The sequence below is a fragment of the Podospora pseudopauciseta genome, chromosome 1 (assembly GCF_035222475.1).
Source record: "Podospora pseudopauciseta strain CBS 411.78 chromosome 1, whole genome shotgun sequence".
NCBI classification, from domain to species: Eukaryota; Fungi; Ascomycota; class Sordariomycetes; order Sordariales; family Podosporaceae; genus Podospora; species Podospora pseudopauciseta.
In genome coordinates, this window is record NC_085892.1 from 3,329,971 (window position 1) to 3,350,093 (window position 20,123).

Genomic DNA, 20,123 nt, shown 5'->3' on the forward strand with positions numbered 1-20,123 from the left:
TTATGGGGCTACGAGAGAAAACGGGATGAGAGATGATGTGAAGGCCCCCCCCCCGCCCCCCAATGTATTATCTTCCAGAGTCTGAAAGTTCCAGAGTTGACGATCAACATCTCTTTCAAAGCCAACTCATATCCTACTCCTGAAACGTGCGCTATTTCGATTCGATATCGTTAATCCAGACCTCCTCCTGTCCTATCCCATCCCCAAGTTAGTTAACTCCCCTCATACCTCCCCCCAGGCTGATCCCCAATCCAAAGCTCCACCAACCCCCTCGCGCCAATCTCATCCCCCTCCCTGAGCAGCGCAGCAACGTCGACGTTGAGAGGTGAGTCAATCCCCGGATGATCAAGCAGCATCCTCACTGCCTTTACACACTCCAACACACTATACGCGGGGCTCCAGGCATCTTTTAGTAAATCAAGACATATCTCCCCGGTCTCTAATTTCACGTTTGCATGGACAATCGAGGTTTCAAACTTGATTTCCGGCGGGGAGAGGGGGTACGTAGGGGGGATGGTGATTTTTAGTAACCACCTGCCATCTATCATCGCACAATATCAGCATTTGATCGAGATATGGCTGTAAAGGGAGTGGGGGGGGGGGAAGGGATAAAGAGGGAAGAAAGACAAACCAGCATATCCACCCCCTAACCCTCTCCCGTTCAGTACCGCCTCCCAATGCAACAAGTCGGTTTGGTCGGGCGGGCCGAGGCGTTCGATCCCGAGTTCTATCTCTTCGTTTGGGGCGTCTGACAGTTGGGATTGGATGGAGGCGTATTCTTTTGCCAGGCGGCGGATTGCCGCCCGAGCTCCTGCGGCTGAAGAGGACGATGGTTTTGATCGGGAGGACATTTTCTTCTGAATCTATGTGGGAGGAGGGGATATCGTCACGTAGGTCGGCTGGAGGTTGGAAGGGGGTGGAAGTCTATCGAGGTGCCGTATGCGACGAGGTATGCGGTATGTGGTATGCGGTATGTGGTATGCGGTATGCGGTATGCGGTATGCGGTATGCGACGAGCTAATGCGATGCGATGCGCTGGTGACAGAACCCTAACAGTCGGTGTTCGAATACCCTAATCCTGAAAACAAAAGCTCGCGAATGGATTATGAGGGAATCTTGGCTCTACTTGTCGTCGTTGTCGTCTTCAAGAAATAAATGTTGATGATTGCTAATCTCCAACCAAACCTGTCACGGTTCAGCTCACACGCGGGCAGCAGCTCAGCTGAACACGGCACGGCACGGGCACCCATCCACCCCCACACCACCTCCGTGCATCGGACCCGCTGAAACTGCCGAACCAAACGGCCCCAAATTACCGAGGCACCGTACCGTACCTCGCCCTGGAACCTGGAGCACAGTGCATGGTTTTCAGCATCCCAAACCCCCGAGTGCCAGCGGGCTGATCATACATACACATCCCAAAAAGGAGTCCCTTCCACACCTCTACAAAACTCAAAACCATTGCGTCGACCTCATCATGCATTAGATGCGTGAACCGCCCTAACTACCTCGCTATGGTCGAACACATTGTGTGCATTTGATATGTCCAGAGAATCAAAAACCATCGTCCTCCCCCAAATTTGTGAATCATATGTCCATCACCCATCATGTCCTCCCCTCCTACCTAGCCTCCTCCAGCAGGAAAAAAAATCATAAAGAAACACAAGCAACCTTTGGCAATTGAGATCATGTTCATCTACAACTTCCATGCAACCTGGTTCTCATGCGACCAAACACAAAAAAGAACAGAAAATAAGATAAACAACGCCATGCTCCCCGAATTAGAAACCTCACCCTCAAAGTCATAATCCTACATAAATTCCCAGTACTCAAAAGCCACGCGAAGTAACGAACGGGTACCAATTGTTGTCTTGTGATTCATTCCCGAAATAAAAGTCTTGATCATGGCAACCTCGTAATCAAGCCATCTATCAGAGTTGTGTGTGATGCGTATGCCGAGACGCCGATGCGGCTTACACCGCCTCGTTATCCTTGGGCTTCCAGAACTTCACCATCCTGCTCAATCTCTTGGCTTTGCTGACTTTGGACTTCTGCTCTGGCTCGCTGTCCAGAGGAACCTCCATTGACAGCTTGCTCCGCTCGCCATGAGAGCTGCTAATCAAACGGCTCAAGCTGGCCAGACTGGAACGCCTTCGCCCAAAGGCAGTCGAAGTGAACGAAGCCGGCCGTGGCAAGTCGTTCAACGGCGGGTTTCTTGCCTGGGGGTGTTGGGGGAACAGGCTTTCGCGCGTCATGGTCGAGTTGCTGCTGGTGAGCGAAGGGATATCATCGACCGAGATGCGCACTTCCGGACCAGGCTCGCCCAAGAGTAACGACTGGAAATTATCCTCCGTGATGGATGACGGCGCTGTCGAGATCCGATGGGCGTCGTACGACATGGGTGTGCGTGGAGATGGGAATGCCGATGACTGCGTCATGGAAAAGGGGCTGATGGGAGGCATCGAGGATGGCGGAAGGCTCAGTGGCCCAACATCGACAGGCGCCAAATCCTTGGGACGGGAAACGTGACGTGGGGATGGTGTGGTGGATCCGGAATAACCGCCGTGAATCGAAGAAGAGTTCCTCGGGGTGCCCGGTGCAACGGCAGGGACGGTGTCCGGAGTGTCGCTATTCGCCGAGCCCATCGTATAGTCAGGCACCACAGTAAGGAACGCCTTCCCTTGCTCGCCATCCTGAGAGGTCCTAGCAGCGGGAGACTCCTGAGGGACGATTGGAGAAGGTCTCGCTTCAGGGGCAAGGCTTGTGCTCTCAGACTTTTCCACAACAGGGGTTTCAACCAGCGGTGTAGATTGTCCAGCGGAGCTCTTGCCGGAATCACTGTCCTCCTCTTCTTCATCCTCCTCAAACACATCTGCCATGGTGGAGCTGCTTCCAAAGCGTCTGAACCCAAGCCTACCGCCTTCAAAAGGCACCATTTCTGGTGCGCTTTCCGCACGGCGATGGTGGTAGTGCATGCCCGGGCCAGTGAAGCGGCTCATTCCGGCTGCGCTGTGAAGCTGCTTCTTCACGTTGCCACCGGCTCGTTGCGCCGCCTCCCACTCAGGGTTTCGAGGCAGGGGCGTATTGAAAGGACCAAGAGCCGCATCAAGGTCAATCATCTGGTACGACATATCCTCATCAGGGACAGAGACAGGCTTGGGGAATGTCCAAGACTGGAAATCTCCTGTATCCGGGGATTCGGTGACGGTGAAGGTCGGAACGTTGATTTGCGCATCGGTCGAGTCTTGCTGGAGAGCATCGACTTCCTCCAGGAACCGAGGTGGAGGCGGGGTTGGCGTTCTCCTCTTTTGCTTTCCGTAGCGATGTTTGGACTTGCGAGAAAGAATCGTTCCAGCCCATGTTTTGACCTTCTTTTGCTTCTTGCTCCTCTTCTTGGTGAGTGGCTTCATGGTGTTCAAAACCACGTCCGGTTCAAGAGCCATGTCGTCCATAAACTGTTCCGCAGAAACGCGCTCAGGAGCTGGCGAGTTAACGTGAGAACTGGAGGCGAGGGGGCTCTCTGATTGAAAGCGTGTGGGCGATCCTGTTGCCTGTGAATCACGACCCTCGCGACCAAAGAAGGCCCATTTCTTGCCAGACCGAGTTGGGCTGGGTGTTGCCGGACTGTGGGGAAGAACAGGAGGGATGGTACCCAAAAACGGGATTGATCCTCGTCTCCTTGGCGAAGATGGAGTAGGCTCCTCTTCCTGAGCACTCAAGGTGTTCTCCAACACCGCCCCAGCTGTACTGGGCCGGCTATCGCTCATTTTGGCAGCTGGGCCGCCGAATGTGAAAGGTGTGCTGAAATCACGCTCACCGGTAGTGAGCGAGATGAGCGAAGAGATGCTGCCCGAGACAGAGTGTCCAGGGCGGGCGGTAGCCGTGCTGGAGGCGTCACTGGAGACCAGAGAAAGCGGTCTGGGGATATACTCCAACGTGTCTGAAAATCCCACACGGTTTCTGGCCGGTGGCTTGGCGTCACCTTCCACGTCGGCCATCGGGACACCAGTGGAGTCATTGGGCGCCTCCGATGGTGATCCAATGTTTGGCTCCGATTTTCTGCCCTGCTCGGCAGTCGGGAAGTCCTGTCCACCAGGGCGATTCGGAAAAACAGGGCTGGCAGGAGCGCTGCCTCCCCTCAAGTTGGGGTTCGGTGGTGGAGGCAGAATGATGGAGGAAAGATCGTGGCTGGATATGGCGGCAGATCGACGATGAGCGTGACCTCTCCGTGGTCTTGTGGGTTGCAACATCGGTGAGGCCATCCCGCTTTCTGGTTTTGTCGGGCTGACATTGGTGATCGTGATGGCCTCCCCGTCACGAAGCTTTCCTCCAACAAATTCGCTTCCGCCACGACGATGTCCGTGGCCACCAGGTCGGGTAGCAGCTGTTCTTGGAGAGCTGGGAGCAGAAGGTGACTGCGCAGGGCTGAGGTAGGCGCTTTCGGGACTGAGGGTGGACGTCAAAGAGGCGCCAGGGTTGAAGGAGAAATTGGGAAGCGCTGGCGTTCGAGGCTTGGAATTGTCAATCTCTTTAGTCAAATCCAACCCTGTGATATGAGGCTCTATCGCAGATCGCGGCCGTCTCCCAGTAGCGCGCGAGAAGGTGGATGGGGCCGAAGCCGAAGAGGATGAAGGTCGTGCTGGAAACACGAATGGCGGGTTCGGAGGAGGCGGAATCGTTCTCGGCGATGTCTGTGGGCTGGAAGAGTAATCATCGTGGGGACCCATAGCGTCGGGGTTTGTGGAATCCGCAAGCCGAAGCATCGTGAGGTTGTTGAGGCCGTCGGCCGTGGGAGCATCGACCATCATATCGGAACCGAATGTGGTTGCCATCTTTTCAAAGCCGCTCTGCGGCACCAGAAACGAATGGCAGGGTCAGTCCCAAGCAACTGACATGTGAACGTCGTCGAGAGTAAAAGCGATCGCTCGGCAAGATTGATGAGTACCGAGCTGTGCGATCTAGGACCCAACCGGGCTGGTTGGGTTGGACGTCTGGTCGTGAAAATTAAATGATTAAAGACAGTTTGCAACCTGAGATCTAAATGGGGGTCAGCAATGACCGGAACCACCGGACACAAAGAACGTGTTAGAACAATCAATCGTGACAAGAAGAAATCGAAGCAATTGAAGCGATTGCGAAGCGCAGGAGTAAACAAAAGCAATTGAGTTCCTCTCGAAGAGGAGGCAGACTCACCATCAATCGGGATCTCGGAATGGCTGCAAAGGGCACTGGAAAGAGCAGCGAACAAACAATGAAGCAGCAAAACGCTGTTTTTCCCAGACGAATCCAAGGCGATGAGGTGTTTTTTAAAGGAGTGGACGGTCAACCCAGCGCAAATCTCGAGATCTGCCACCGGAATTGAACCAAGTTGTTTGGGGGGAGGGGGGGGTCGACAGAGCGACGGGGGCGGTGGTGAGGAAGAAGGACGCGGGAAAAGAGGATGGAGATTGGGAGTGGTAAAAGAGAGGGCGAGGTGAACCGAGCACACAACACAACCAGAGAGAAAACTGCGGGTGGGGGCCTAGCGTTGTTGCGTGTGCCCGGGAGTGCGTGAGTGCAAACAGTGCCAACCCCTGGAGCTCATACCGTGGTGAGCCTGGGCGCGCGCGGGAGCGGAGCAAAGGACAGGTTTGGGGCAGGGTGGGTCCAGGATGGGTATGAACCGAACACAGGCTCGCTGTGCTGTTCATCTGATTTACCCCAAAACTGATTGCTGTTTTGCTTCAAGTACCTGGAGATAAAAAGACAATAGCTAAGTACTGCGTATGATGGGGGCAAGGCCAGGGCAGCCACTGTCCCCGGCATTGACACCTACCGTCCGTATCTTATCCTATCCTCCATACCAACACAGTAATGCCGAGCAACCACCAGTTCAACCACCAATCATCCCACGGCAACAGAGTCCTCCACGCCTTCAACTCCCTTCTTGGAGGCCGATGCTACACACAGTCGCAGCGGAGAGGGGATCGCGTACAGCAACAGACAAGTCACTTGCATATGTGCCTCTTCAGGAACAGGTATCCAAACTACGGATTGCTACCCCAGATCCTGTCTCAACCACCTGTGATTGCCAGGCTCCTCCTATGGACAGATGACTGCTCGGATGAATCTCGAAGATCCCGCCACTGAAATCTGGCGCTCAGATGCCGCTCCCCCTCTTCTTGATGCCATCGCCATTGTTCCGTGCCCGAGTCAATTTCGTATTGCCTGTATCGCAGCGCCCCAGATTATTAGATGGAGAGCTACGCGACCGTCTGCGCCTCATCACTGTCGCGTTCAATACCCCGCTATTGTTCATGATTACAAGAGGCCAAGTCCCTGTGACCCGCAAAAATACAGCCGGGATGCCGGCTCACAGGCCAGGTGATGGAGCGTTCCTGAATGCCCCTGGCCAAGTGACAGTAAGCCGGATTTCGCACACACTGTGTATCTTCCTGCATAAACGCCGCCGTCTGGTGTGTGTGCATACCGGGGAGCGGTGAAGGGCAAGGAACATTGAGCCTTCTCTACCTCTGATGCTGTCAAGTGGCAGAGTACAGAGAAGAAGGGCAAACCAAGCCCTGATCATTAACTATCACGAAGCAGGTTGAGGTGTTGGAACATTTTATCTGGCCTGGCTGTATCAGCCTTGTGCTCAGACTTGATTCCACTCACGATCTGAGGTTTGATGCATCTCTCTCAATGATTGAATGCTGGCTCGCTTCAACAGTCATACAGATCGGCCTTTGAACCGAACATAGGCCCTGGGTGGCGCCCGCGACTACTGCATGCAATCGGTATCCTATCTCGTCAGTCCCTGAGCTTGGTTCCTCCTGGTTGCTCAAAGGTTGCTGTTTTGATGCGCTGTTCGACTCTGGATAGAACTCCCTAGGCCTGCAGAAGGCCGACGCTAGACCCTGTCGCTAGATCGATCTCGTCGTCCACTGTGAGCTCGAAACGCCCGACTAGCCAGGTGGGCACGGATCTTTCTGCATGCGCCACTCACATTCAGCCGGACGCCGTAAGGCCCAGATGGCGACACCGAGTTGCTGCATGCGTGCACCACCATCTCGCTCGCAGGAGTGTCAGGACAACATCACCTGTCATCCGGACAGTTGGCGGGGATGACATGTCAGGCGGGGCTTATGGTTTGACAGCCCGAAGCCTCATCCATTGTTGCTGACAAGTGACAACCGCACAAGGCTGGGCCGGCTGTGGTCTCTCATCTCGGAAAGTCACTGGCGTACCATTCCACGAACACCCAAAGTCTGTTCGTCTCGAACTCAAAGGATGCTCCTGTTCGTCAGACAGGCACACTTTCGTTGGTTGTCGTTTGTTTATTTGCAAGGGGCATCGAGGAAATACCTCAAAGCTTTGTACACCCAAGCCGAACCAGTCCGGGCGAGAGCGGTCAGGTCTGAATGACTGAAGAGGCTCAAACTAGAATTTTGAACATTGTTCTGGTCTTGTGCCAGAACTGCGCAGTCGTTGGCTGTCATGGAATGCCAAGTTGATGAAAGTAATGTCGGGTGTTTCTGAGTATTCCTAGTCATATAAAAGGGCTCTGCTAAGAGGAATCTCGACGGGCCGTGTTGACACATGGCTCTCATTTCCCTGGGGAATTGCTGTGAACAATAATTCGTACAATAATACTAAACAACCCACGGAATCCTCGAATCGAGCTGCGTGTTTCAATATTGAGAAAAGCAAGGCCATGAACCCCTCCACAAGGCCAACACCACTCGATGCCCGCTCCGTGACTGGTGCCGTCGCATTCACCCCGCGCCTCCGCACCGTGGTGGAGAATGACTTCGATCGATCCCTGCAAAAAAGCAACGGAGTTGCGGAACATGGAAAGAACTTTGGGATTGGCGATGGAATTGTTTGCTGAACGAAATTGCGGTCGTTTGGAAAAGCGTAATTACGGATTACGTACATCGCGCGAGATGAAAGCAGGGGTACCGCGGACGAGCACAGCCACATGTGGCTTTCAACATGCTTCGCCAAGAGATCTGGGACCAGGGGGCCCCACAAGGGAAACGGCTGCCCCGCAAAAGATTGGAAATTCTGCCGCCCAAATTTTTAGAATCTCGAGATGTGTTGACCGCCTTCAAGGGCTGACCTGTAGGTAAGGAGCTGCGTCCTTCTTCAGTGCTTCATCCTCCCCGCATCAGTCTCTATCAACAATGTCTGCGACAACAACAGAAACCACGACGGCGTCGGCGCCAGCGACCACCGCAAGTAAGCCCTTGGGCATGCGCGTAAATGGTTTGTCGATTTCCCATCTCTCAGCCTCTTCTCGACGGCCAATCTAAATCGCAATGCTGACAACAAGCACAGGCAAGCAATGGCATGCCCCAAAGAAGGCGTTCCGCCCAACCAAGGGTTTGACCTCGTATGAGGCGCGCGTCAAGTTGAGAGCGGACCAGGCAGCGATGAAGGCAAAGGAGAAGGAAATGAAGGAAGAAAAGGAGGCTGAGCGCAAGGTGGGCATCGCTCTACACAAACTCGGGATATGTCGGCAGTCCAAGCTAACTCAACATCTGCAGGCACGAATGGAGGCTCTCAAGGCGAAGCGCGCGGCGAAGGAGGAGAAGGAACGATACGAAAAGATTGCCGAGAAGATGCACAAGAAGCGGGTGGAGAGGCTGAAGCGCAAGGAGAAGCGCAACAAATTGATCAATTCGTGATCGCGTTAGTGAGCAAGATACCCTTTTGATTTATTCGATACCCCTACGCTACAATGTTGTCGATAACCTGGAAACGACATCGACACAACTGCTAAGGGCGGCTCTCCGACGTCCCTCACCAGCAACAAACGACGACACAGAACTGAAAAGGGCTGGATGAGGGGGTGGCGGTCGTGAGGTCTACACTATCATCACATAGTTTGGGTAGGGACTTGCTTGGACAAAAATCTGGCAACCGTCCTCCAAACCCAAGACTGTCGTTGGACCTGCCTCGGGTTGTGTTGTGCAGGCTGAGTTGCTCTAGGACATGGAAAGTCCCAGGGTTACTCGTCTTTGGATCCATGTATACGGCTCAACATAGACAGTGAGATATTATGAGAATCTATTAAACCCAAAAAAGTCCACTGCCCTAATGCATACCAATCTGCCTTATCTGAATGTGCTAGACTGCGAGGCGCCATCACATGCCGGTACGACACACAGCTGGTCCCTTCCGTCAACCAACCAGGTTGTGCCCCACCCCGCCCAGACACCAAATGCAGCCACCACGGTGCTTTTGACTCCCGCCTAACCTCACAAACTTGCATCGAAACCAGGGACTATCGTTGTGCGACGGCGGCCACCCAGCCCAATTAAACACAGGACGATGTCTCAATATGCCGTGGAGACGTCTAAAGTCCCCTCCCCGGGGCGCCCGCGCCACCAAATCACCCGCTCCATCTCCGAGATATCGTCGCCAATCCGTCTCCATCGTCACCACTCGCATCGCGTCATCCGAGAAAGGGAGCGCGACGCTCTCAGCCCCATAACACAGTCCGCGACGTCACTCCAACGGCCGTCACCGCAACCTTACGAGGTCTCTTCCAAATCTGCAGGAGGCACCCCGAACATTAGCCCAAACCCAAGTCGACGACCCAGTCTTCTCTACGCCTCAGCCGACGACGAAGGGATGCCCGCCAGTCATGGACCAACGCTTGTGTCGACGTCTGCGCCTGCCTCGATAACGAAGTCCTCGGCCGAGGTTGACTTGGTGAAGGAGCAGCAAAAGGCAGCTGTAAGAAACAGGTTGGTTTTCCTTTTCGCCTTTTGCCATCCGCTTTCTCACACATACGACTAACCGCTGCTCAACACTCTCCCAGTGGACTCCAACGATCACTTAACGAACTAGAAACCTTTGCGAGTACGACTACTAGGCGCCTCGACGAGACGTACTATTCGGTGGAGGAGAAGCTGGGGACGCTTCAAAGCACGATTGCGGCCCTCAAGGGGCTCGCGGAGCTCTCCAACCAGCTCAACAACAGCTTCAGCGCCGAGGCCGAAGAACTCGTGGCGGATGTCACCTCGCAGCTGGATGCGCTCGGTAACTTTGAGGACCAGCAGCAGCGTATCGAGTCGTTACAGAATCGCATCAGCACAGGCCGGGAGAGCATCAAGTCGCTGAGCGAGCGCGTTGATGTAGTCCGAGCACGTATCGAGAGCTGGGAGCGCGCAGACAGGGAGTGGCGGGAGGCTGTTAGGAAACGGCTCACGGCTCTGTGGGTGGTTGTTGTCACGGTTGGCCTGGTGTTGATTTTGCTCATGATCAGTGCCCAGTATGTCCGGGAGAAGCCTGGGGATGGGGAGGTGAAGCAGCTGGCGGCCACGGCGGCGAACCAGTGGGGTTCGGAGGGTGTTTCTACAGCTGCTCAAAAGGATAAGATTGGTTTGAATTGGACGGAAACGTCTGAGCTCTCATCTCGCGCAACCGAGATGCTGCGAGCTTTTGATGAGCTGTAGGGACGGGAAAGGGGGGTTGAAAAAGGAGTACAGCATGCATGTCTTTGATTTGGTCATTTGAGCTTCTATTTTTGCATTGATACCCAAGCTTACCTGGTAACAGAAGCAGTCCTGCCTTATTACATACAGTTTCCCGTTCAAGGTACATATCAAGAGGTTCTTGAAGCCTAGTTTCTACCCAGCTATGTCGACCTGCCTTGAAGCAACCATATCGGATATCGGCAGTTGGGACAAGCGAGCTCCAACCATACCAGGATATGTCTCCCCACCATAGTGAGGCCTCTCACTTATATAGCTCCACAGTTGGATCGGATTTCGGAACAGGCAGTTTCGACTTGAACTTCTGTTTGAAATCTGCAGTGGATCATGGAATGAGTAAGCCAAGATTGGAAGTTGAAGAAACGCGCGGCCAAGGTTGCTTGGAAAGTAGAAAAGCGGCGCAGAGTTGCCGGCCGCACAGCATTTTTCTGTTGGGCGCTTGCAGTCTGGGCCCTGAATGTTGCAAAGCCCAGCGGGGACGTCATCACGGGTGGACTTAGCGGCACCCGCGCCACCAGACCACATGCGTCATCGGTCGCACTGGCGGGGTGTTTAGAGTGCCAAGCCTCACCTGGGAGGGAGAGCTTCTTGTGCGACAGAATGCGAGAAATGTACTTTTCGGGCCTTGGATGCCGGCTTGTGTTGTAATTCGATTGGTGATTCCAAGAGATTTGTGTCCTTGCTGCTTTTGCCAAGTGCTGCTGAGCCTTGGTGCTGTTGTTGCTGCTGCTGCTGCTGCCGCGTGCTTTCCAAGGTTGATGTGGTGGTTGGTCAGTGGTCATCTTGAAATATTTCCATCACCGGACCCCTGGGGGGAAGTTAGGCGCTTGGTGAATGCTGGTTGCATGTGTCAATCTCCATTAAAAAAGTATCCGTTTGCTCCGTACCTACATATTTTACTATACATTGGACCCCTTCTTCTTCCATTCATTCCTACGCCATTGAACGAGCGAGCCGGCCGAGTATCCGAGAGACGAACGGGCTTTTTGTGTTTGCTGCTTATTGTACTTTTTATTTTGAAGAGACATATAGGTTCCTCTTGCTACTACCTATTGCTGTTCCGTCAGCTGAGGCCTGTTCATTCGGAAACTGTTGGCCTGCTCCTTCTTCCACAAGCCAACCAGCCAGCCAGCCAGCCAGCCACCTACGCTTGTCGACCGAACAAAAACCGAAAGCGAACGTTTGTTGTACGCGCCGCATACGTACCGCCGTTTCTTTCACACACGGCCGTGCTGAACGCCATTTTTGGGGCCTGTCATTTCTGTTGGGCAAAGACTGTGTTGTGTACCAAGAGAATTCCAAGAGCTTGGTGGAATCTTGAGTGTGTACGACACTTACCCCGCCATAATTCATCACACAACACACAGAGAGCCGACCCCCTGTTCAGCACAACGCGGGCGGTTCCAGGTCCTCATAGAAAGAAAGAAAGGCTTACCTTCTTTTCTTGCACTCCATTGCTGGGCATCTTGTTCTTCTTGACCGAACCTTTTCGAACGCGCGCGAAACAATAGACGGGAATATTTGGAGGTGCTAGCTAAAGGGAGGTTTCTGTGGTTGCTGTTGCAATGGCTTCTTCTACGGAGGATGCAACAAACAAGGGGACGACGAATGGGCATGCGGTTCGCCCTGGGGGGGAGGAGAAGAAGAAGGAGACTACACTTGCCGTGAGGACTTCGGGGACTGCTGTTGCGTCGTCTGGGCCACCGTCGCCTGCGCATACTTTGACGGGGAAGCAGGAGCATTGTGAGTTTTGTTGCTGTGATGTTCTTCACCTCGAAAGCATAAACTAACATTGGGATTCTTTTCTTCTCTGTGCAGACCTCAAACGCGAACTTATTTCCCAGCAAGTACAATGGGAAGTCTCGGAGCTCAACTCGCCGACAGCGCTGAGACGATTCGGGGCGCCGTTCAAGTCGCCGTTTGGGGAGGTGTCGCCGCTGGATTCGGAGCTGCCGATTCTGAGATATATCTTTGTGCACCATATTCGGGAGTTTCCGTTTTTGGACAAGGCGAGGGAGAAGGAGTTTTGGCAGGATAAGTTACAAGTGGTGAGCGATGGCCTTTCTGGGGATGCTGGTGATTGTCTTGTAGAGGGGAAGCTGACTTGTGACGGGTAATAGTTTCTCGAATCGTTCGCCAGCAAGGGGATTTCCTCCTCGGAAGACAGATTAGAAGAGACCAAGAGGAGGAAGCTTGCTGTGAAGGCGAAGAAGATGGTGGAGTTGATGATGGTGTCTGGCGTGCCGACTTCTTCCGGGTTTGAGGAGAGGATTCGGTTTTCGGAGTTGGAGATTGTCGATGCTAATGCGATTGAGACGGGTGTTCTGTCGTCGATGCCCGAGGGTAACTACCTGAACGGGTGGGATGTCAATATTGCTGGGGTCAGGATAACGACGGCCCGGAGGAATATCAGACAACACAAGCATGCCGTGGGTTTCCCCTGGTTGGCGTGGGTTCCTCTTTCGGGTGGTTCATCGAGTGCTAATGAGAGTGAAAAACAGGAATTCCTGCTTCGAGTCAAGCGCAAGGGCGGGATGGAGCAGTACATTGGCCGGAGATACGGGGACTTTGCCAAGCTGCACAAGAATCTGAGAACTGAGCTGCCTGGAAAGGTGCTGCCTACGCTGCCGAACAAAAACAAATCTAATACGACGACCACGACGGATAGTGTCAGTGGAGACAAGGACTCGGAGGCTTCTTCGATCTCGTCGGTGTCGACGCAGTTGCCGCCAAGTAGCCCGGCGAGGGATAGCTTTAGTCACCAAAGCGAGACGGGTTCGAGACTGCTTTCGGTAAAAGGTTCGTCTCTACCACGATTGAGTTCACGACGGAACAGCGCGTTAACGATGTGCCTGATAGATCAACGGAGTGGAAGGCTTTCGCCGAGGGTTTCGGTGGATGGGAGACCCAGTAGCCCTGGTGGGTTTTTGGGCTCGAGGAAAGAAGAGGTGAGTTTCCGTTGAGACAGGGCAGCACAGGGACCAGGACTAAAGCATGATAGAACGTCGTATTGTGGCGGGAAAACCAGAGAGTGTCGCTGCGTGCGTTCTTGCGCTCGCTGCTTCAGAACCCACAAATAGCAACTACCAAGTCAATTGAGGAGTTCCTCACAGGTGAAGCTACCAAGCTTACGGATGCGGATGTGGAGGATATCATCCGTCGCAAGAACTTGGACAAGAAGCGGGTGGAGGAACAGAAGCGCTTCTATGAGATTGCGAGGAAACGGGCGGCCGAGTTGGATGTTTACATGGAACAGTAAGCTTGCCGTGAGACGCCGCCAGGAGGGAAGCTAACTTTATACAGATTCCGGCAAGACATTGTCGAACGCAATGGCCTAACGATGCTGTTCAAGGAGATCAAGGACAAGGAGACGATTCAAGACCTCAGCTTACAATATCAGAAATTTGCCGAATGGCTACGCATCGAAGTTGCGGCTACGATATATCACCTCTTCCTCGCCGAAGACAACTCACCAGAGTTGTTTGCCCAAGCGAAGAGGATTCACTCTCTGATTCCCTACACTCTCATGAAGAACGCCATCCGGATAGCCAACCCAGCAGCCGTCATGTCCCACATTCTGGACATCTTCCTCGCCCAACCCTTTGGCGCCCGGTCGTTGATGCAAAGGATATTCTCCCTCACGTTGAACGACGGCATCCGAAACTTTCAGCGCTCTATCGACGCGCTCGCAGCCAAGATCAACGACCAAGTCTTTGTCGACAAGCTCAAGGCTTACAGCGACTCGGAGGAGCAGGTCAAGGTGGCCATCCGGGAAGAGGCCGAGGCAGAGCAGATTGATGTCATAGTAGTGATTTTGAGGAGTGACTTGCTCAAGCCGGCGCTGAAGCCGGCCCAGATTGAGAGGCTGTATAATGCGTATGTGGCGTTCAACAACGCGGTGGAGAACGTGGACGAGGAGCTGAAGCAAGGGGCGCAGCTGTTTTCGTATCTGAAGCAGTTGCTGAAGCTGCACATGCGGCAGAGGGACAAGGCGATGATGCTGAACTTGATTGAGGAGCCGGTGACGCTGCAGCTGTTTAGGGATTTGTTTACGATCTTTTACGAGCCGCTTGTGAGGGTGTACAAGTCGGCGAATGTGTATAACAGTGTGACGGATTTTGCGGCGTTTGTGGATGATTTGATTCAGGTAAGTTTTACTGTTGTTGCTGATGATGATGATGATGATGACGAGGAGATGGCTGACAGTTGGAAACAGGTCGTTGAAAAGTGCCGAGACCAAGACGCTTCTGCAGACCCTAACCAGACCGTGCAAGCCTTCATCGACCTTTGCCAGCGGCATGAGCACAACTTTTACAAGTTTGTCCACGAGGTTCACACGCACGACAATGGGCTATTCACGCAGCTGATGGGGTGGATTGAGGGCATTCTGGAGTTTTTGAGGCATGGCCCCAAGAACGGCAGTCTGGATATCAACGCCTTGTTTGAAGGGGGTGTCAGCACTGGAGTTGTCGACAAGGACAAGGCCATTGAGGAAATTGACAAGTTGATTGCCTGGCAGGAGGCCAGAAAGAAGTGGCATCACGACAAGACTAGGCAGAAGATGGCTGCGGAAGGGGGTGGCCCGGGGATGGTGGATGGCGTGCCGATGGCGTTCAAATCGAGTGATTTTGGGTTGAATGAGGATGATTTGGAGGATATGGCGTATGATGACGATTCGGAGTCGGAGGCGGAGCTGGAGATTGAGGATGAAATGGATCCGATTGAGGCGGAGAGGAGGAGGAGGGCGAGGAGGCAGGATCGGCTGAGGAGGAATGCCGGGGAGCCGGAGAAGCCTCAGGTGGAGGAGGTGCACAAGCTGAAGGAGAACTTTTTGGTGATGTTGAGGATGGTGCTTGCTGAGTAGGATGAGGCGGTGGCATTTTTGGGGAGGAGGGGGGTGGGCATGTGTAATTGGGGGCACGGAACTTGGGAGGGGAAGTGTCATCATGGGCATCTGGACTGGTTTCTGGGGGGGTATGAGGTGAGGTGGAGTATTTAGAGGGGTGATAGATGGGATCTTTGCTACAGTGTTAAGAGGCTTGTTGTTGAGGGTAAGGTAATAGGAGGGTAAAGGGGGATACATTCTTTCCTATTTATCTCCATGTAGTTGAAGAAGCGATAGCTTTTTGGTGGCGTTGGTGGGGGACGGCGGTCGTCCCAATCTAATAGATCAGTTTAATATTTTGTTTACTGTTGACTGTCATTGCACCAGGTAACGGTGCCAACCCCTGAATTATAAATCCGAGGCTCCCTATAGGCAGTTGTAGCATGCATGTCACCCAACGGCCGGGCAGGGCGCCGGGCTACTTCTGCTTGTATTCATGTCACTACAAGCCGAGGATGTCCGCCGTCCGAAGAGCGGCTTGGTAGACCCGCACATGCTTTTCCCGGTTTCTGTATCCGGTGAGAGCTTGAAGTGTGGCAAAGAGGACAGCAGCACGAGACACATATGGGAGTTACACCACGTGTGTGATATGCAGATGATCCAAATTCGGACAGGACAGACACACGGCCAGACACAACCAGTGACGGAAGCAGAACAGGGCGATGGAGGGCATCTCTCGGGGATTCTTCAAGATCTCAAGGCTGCCTGGGGTCTGAAAGAGAGTTGGCGATGGTCGAAGGGAAATTCGGAATCAGGCCGACCAGCTGGTGGATGAGGGCGAAAGCTAAACACACAATTGGCCACTGGTTGGTTCTGCCAGCCGCCAGGCGGGGGGACGTCAGCCCAGGAATATGGAGGGGCACTGCGGAACTGGTTGCTGGGTTTGGTGTCGGCAACTCGGGTAATCAACAGGTGCTGATTGGTCGATCGAGGCTGGAACAGCCTTTGGTGCTTCGGGTCGTGGAATCATCGAAGGAGCCAGCCGGGAGCGAAGCTGCTTGCTTTGCCTGTGCGCAGGACCGGTCTGTGCATGTCGTCCATTTGAAAGAAGCTCAAATATTTTGAAGCATTTCAAGAGGAACACGACTTCTCCCCTCCCTCTGCTATACCCCCCCGCACCCACCCCCCCCTCTCCTCTCTTTTTTTTAGACGACGATGGCATCCTCAATGGCTTGGAGAAGGTTAGCCGCGGCGCCGGCGGTGAGTTTTACCTTTTTGTTTGCTGAAAGAGAAGAAGCTGTTGTTTGTTTGCATTCGGCAATTGGGGGGTTGTGTTAAGGCGCAAGCCCGTGAATGCCGAGGTGATTTGGAAAAAGTTGGACTGACGACGGTCGGGAATAGCTTCCTCGCGCTCTCAGAACTCCTACACAGAGGGCTTTTTCCACAACTAGACCAGCCGGTGAGTCAGCTGTCTTTATATACACCGTTATATTGCATTTTTGGCAATTTACGAAACACCCGATGGACTGACTCTCGCAGCCCGCGTTATCGCCAACGGGCCCCTCCGGGCGAAGGAGGCATCGCCATTCGTCAGCAGCAAGTACCCTGTCATCGTATGTTCTTCCCTCCCGTCGAACACAACCTCCTCCTCCCCCCTATTACCCCTCGAGAAATTGATTCCCGACTTTTGGAGGTGGAAGCGTGGGGAGAGGGGGGGGGGAGACCCAAGAGTTAGTAGTGAGGGAACACGGCCAGTTGACACATTGAACGCTTTCTTTGCTTGTAGGACCATGAGTACGATGCGATCGTTGTTGGTGCCGGTGGTGCCGGTCTCCGTGCCGCCTTCGGTCTCGCTGAGGCCGGCTTCAACACTGCCTGCATTTCCAAGCTCTTCCCCACGAGAAGTCACACAGTCGCTGCCCAGGGTGGCATCAACGCCGCCCTCGGCAACATGCACAAGGACGACTGGAGATGGCACATGTACGACACAGTGAAGGGCTCCGACTGGCTCGGTGACCAGGACGCTATTCATTACATGACCCGTGAGGCTCCCGCTTCTATCATCGAGCTTGAGAACTATGGCTGCCCCTTCTCCAGAACCGAGGACGGCAAGATGTGAGTAGACTTCAAGAGGCAGAGTGGAGATGGCCAAGAAGCTGACATGTCAACTCAACAACAGTTACCAGCGTGCTTTCGGTGGTCAGTCCAAGGAGTACGGCAAGGGCGGCCAGGCTTACCGTTGCTGCGCTGCTGCTGATCGTACCGGTCACGCTCTTCTCCACACTCTCTACGGCCAGTCTCTCCGTCACAACACCAACTACTTCATCGAGTACTTCGCCATCGACCTGATCATGCAGGATGGTGAGTGCCGCGGTGTTCTCGCCTACAACCAGGAGGATGGTACCCTCCACCGCTTCCTCGCCAACAACACCGTTCTCGCCACCGGCGGTTACGGCCGCGCCTACTTCTCTTGCACTTCGGCCCACACCTGCACCGGTGACGGTATGGCCATGGTTGCCCGTGCCGGTCTCCCCAACCAGGATCTCGAGTTTGTCCAGTTCCACCCTACCGGCATCTATGGTGCCGGCTGCCTGATCACTGAGGGTGCTCGTGGTGAGGGTGGCTACCTCCTCAACTCCGAGGGTGAGCGTTTCATGGAGAGATATGCCCCTACCGCCAAGGATCTTGCCTCTCGTGACGTCGTCTCTCGCTCCATGACCATGGAGATCCGTGACGGCCGTGGTGTCGGTGCCGAGAAGGACCACATCTACCTCCAGCTCAGCCACCTTCCCGCCGAGATTCTTGCCGAGCGTCTCCCCGGTATCTCTGAGACGGCCGGCATTTTCGCCGGTGTCGATGTCCGCAAGCAGCCCATCCCCGTCCTTCCTACCGTCCACTACAACATGGGTGGTATCCCCACTCGCTACACTGGTGAAGTTCTTACCGTCGACGAGTCTGGCAACGACAAGGTCGTTCCCGGTCTCTTCGCGTGCGGTGAGGCTGCTTGCGTGTCTGTCCACGGTGCTAACCGTCTGGGTGCCAACTCTCTCCTCGACTTGGTCGTTTTCGGCCGCGCCGTTGCCCACACCATCCGTGACAACTTCACCCCCGGCGCCAAGTTGAAGCCCGTTGAGGCTGATGCCGGTGCCGCCGAGATTGAGATGCTCGACAAGATCCGCACTGCTGACGGCCCCAAGAGCACCGCCGAGATCCGTCTTGCCATGCAGAAGACCATGCAGCGCGACGTCTCCGTCTTCCGCACCCAGGAGTCCCTTGACGAGGGTGTTGAGAAGATCAACCAGGTCGACCAGACCTTCTCCCAGGTCGGCATCAAGGACCGCAGCATGATCTGGAACTCTGACCTTGTTGAGACCCTTGAGCTCCGCAACCTGCTCACTTGCGCGTACGTATCTTCTGAGGGATTGAAGCAGAGAAAAAACATAGGCTAACGATTGACTCCACAGCGTCCAAACCGCCACCGCCGCCGCCAACCGCAAGGAGTCTCGTGGCGCCCACGCCCGCGAGGACTACCCCGACCGTGACGACGAGAACTGGATGAAGCACACCCTCACCTGGCAGAAGCCCCACGGCAAGGTCGACCTCAAGTACCGCCGTGTTATTGGCACCACCCTCGACGAAAACGAGTGCAAGCCCGTTCCTCCTTTCAAGCGTGTCTACTAAAATAGGAAAAAAAGGCTCGCGGTGGGATGATGAGTTTGGGGTTGCTGCTTTTAATATTTTATATACCAAATGTGAGGGCTGAGAGAGTGATGAGGTGTGTGTGTTTGCCCGGGTTGTGGGGAGGAGGAGGTTTTTTACCCCAGTTTTAGTAGTTTGGCATAACACACACACACACACACCTACACACACACACACACACACACACACACACACACTACAACAGCATGAAAGCACGGCGTCGAGGTCTTGGGAAAACGGGAAATAGGAGGGGGGGGAAGAAAGAAAGAAAACTGATCGGGTTGAGGGGAAAGTTGAGATGGAAGTAAAGGGGTTGAGGGGAACATGAGAAGATGAGAGGAGAAGGAAGGAATGCCCCAGAGGAATTGAAACGATACACACTCGCACATTTAAACATTTTCTTTTTGTAGTTGTTTGTGTTTGATTGTTTGTTTGTTTGCTGTTGCCCCTTTTTTTTTATATATATAGAAATTGGGGCGGCTGTGGCGAGGAGTGGTGAGAGAGGGTGGTATGAATAGTTGTGTGAAAAAAATTGTTTCGTTTTAGTGTAAGTTTGTATATTGGTCCGGGAGATGGTGGATGGATGGTGTTGAATACAATGTTTTGTGAAATGTTTTTTTTTTGTCTTGTTGTTTGCTCATGTCTTGACGGCAACGAAGAAATACATGTTGGATTTACGACTCCTTTGTGGACTGTGTTGTATGCAAGTGCGGGCAAGAGGAGAGAAGGTGGAGGAAGAGGCCCCTATTCGAACCCCTTATTCGAACCCCTCGAACGTCTCACTCGAGCAGACAGGTCCACCACCATAACTCTGAACCTGACAAGAAACAAACAGAAAATCAAGCCGCCCACCGCCCCCCAGTGGAGTTCATTTAAAAGGCGGAAATAGGATGTGAAAAAAAAAAAAGAAAAGAAAAAAAAAAGTCAAAAGAAAAGAAGGATTTTGGGGGCCACCCGGGGATTGAACCCGGGACCTCTCGCAATTTTTTTTGTCGACTACCAAAGCAATCAACAAACTCAGGGTGGACCCTAAGCGAGAATCATACCACTAGACCAGCGGCCCTTTTCTTTCTTTTTTTCTTTCTTTCTTTTTTTTTTTGGAATTGATGTTCTTT

The 20,123-nt window shown here is 53.7% G+C and overlaps 6 protein-coding genes and 1 non-coding gene across 7 annotated transcripts; 5 read left to right on the top strand and 2 right to left on the bottom strand.

Moving 5' to 3' along the window:
• Nucleotides 1–6: 6 nt before the first annotated feature.
• On the bottom strand, nucleotides 7–851 carry PEX4 (E2 ubiquitin-protein ligase peroxin 4; the record flags this gene model as incomplete). Its single annotated transcript, XM_062907512.1, has 2 exons — nucleotides 7–541; nucleotides 632–851. 2 exons carry the CDS (start codon nucleotides 849–851, stop codon nucleotides 213–215), a joined length of 549 nt encoding a protein of 182 aa, XP_062770466.1. The 3' UTR covers nucleotides 7–212.
• A 1,122-nt stretch (nucleotides 852–1,973) lies between these two features.
• Nucleotides 1,974–4,832, bottom strand: QC763_109250 (uncharacterized protein; the record flags this gene model as incomplete). The annotated part of the gene is made up of 1 exon (XM_062907513.1): nucleotides 1,974–4,832. The coding sequence occupies one exon, from the start codon at nucleotides 4,830–4,832 to the stop codon at nucleotides 1,974–1,976; it is 2,859 nt and encodes a 952-aa protein (XP_062770467.1).
• A 3,016-nt stretch (nucleotides 4,833–7,848) lies between these two features.
• Nucleotides 7,849–8,669, top strand: CGR1_1 (rRNA-processing protein cgr1; the record flags this gene model as incomplete). Its single annotated transcript, XM_062907514.1, has 3 exons — nucleotides 7,849–8,247; nucleotides 8,320–8,465; nucleotides 8,529–8,669. The coding sequence occupies exons 1-3, from the start codon at nucleotides 8,166–8,168 to the stop codon at nucleotides 8,667–8,669; spliced, it is 369 nt and encodes a 122-aa protein (XP_062770468.1). The 5' UTR covers nucleotides 7,849–8,165.
• Nucleotides 8,670–9,315: 646 nt separating this feature from the next.
• Nucleotides 9,316–10,445, top strand: QC763_109270 (uncharacterized protein; the record flags this gene model as incomplete). Its single annotated transcript, XM_062907515.1, has 2 exons — nucleotides 9,316–9,734; nucleotides 9,809–10,445. The coding sequence occupies 2 exons, from the start codon at nucleotides 9,316–9,318 to the stop codon at nucleotides 10,443–10,445; spliced, it is 1,056 nt and encodes a 351-aa protein (XP_062770469.1).
• A 3,286-nt stretch (nucleotides 10,446–13,731) lies between these two features.
• QC763_109280 (uncharacterized protein) lies at nucleotides 13,732–15,690 on the top strand (the record flags this gene model as incomplete). The annotated part of the gene is made up of 3 exons (XM_062907516.1): nucleotides 13,732–13,739; nucleotides 13,788–14,631; nucleotides 14,701–15,690. The coding sequence occupies 3 exons, from the start codon at nucleotides 13,732–13,734 to the stop codon at nucleotides 15,346–15,348; spliced, it is 1,500 nt and encodes a 499-aa protein (XP_062770470.1). The 3' UTR covers nucleotides 15,349–15,690.
• Nucleotides 15,691–15,935: 245 nt separating this feature from the next.
• On the top strand, nucleotides 15,936–19,553 carry SDH1 (succinate dehydrogenase flavoprotein subunit). The gene is made up of 7 exons (XM_062907517.1): nucleotides 15,936–16,569; nucleotides 16,711–16,768; nucleotides 16,849–16,922; nucleotides 17,096–17,424; nucleotides 17,489–18,712; nucleotides 18,774–19,169; nucleotides 19,194–19,553. The coding sequence occupies exons 1-6, from the start codon at nucleotides 16,525–16,527 to the stop codon at nucleotides 18,988–18,990; spliced, it is 1,947 nt and encodes a 648-aa protein (XP_062770471.1). The 5' UTR covers nucleotides 15,936–16,524; the 3' UTR covers nucleotides 18,991–19,169; nucleotides 19,194–19,553.
• A 401-nt stretch (nucleotides 19,554–19,954) lies between these two features.
• Nucleotides 19,955–20,071, top strand: QC763_0011120. The gene has a single exon. It is a non-coding gene; the product is annotated as a tRNA-Pro (tRNA).
• The last annotated feature ends 52 nt before the right edge of the window (nucleotides 20,072–20,123 follow it).

Bases quoted from the DNA above. Each gene is read 5' to 3' on its own strand.
- SDH1 (XM_062907517.1), top strand. From the start codon at position 16,525: ATGGCATCCTCAATGGCTTGGAGAAGGTTAGCCGCGGCGCCGGCG. The intron at 16,769-16,848 runs GTGAGTCAGCTG...TGACTCTCGCAG, and splicing joins TTCCACAACTAGACCAGCCG to CCCGCGTTATCGCCAACGGG. The intron at 17,425-17,488 runs GTGAGTAGACTT...ACTCAACAACAG, and splicing joins AGAACCGAGGACGGCAAGAT to TTACCAGCGTGCTTTCGGTG.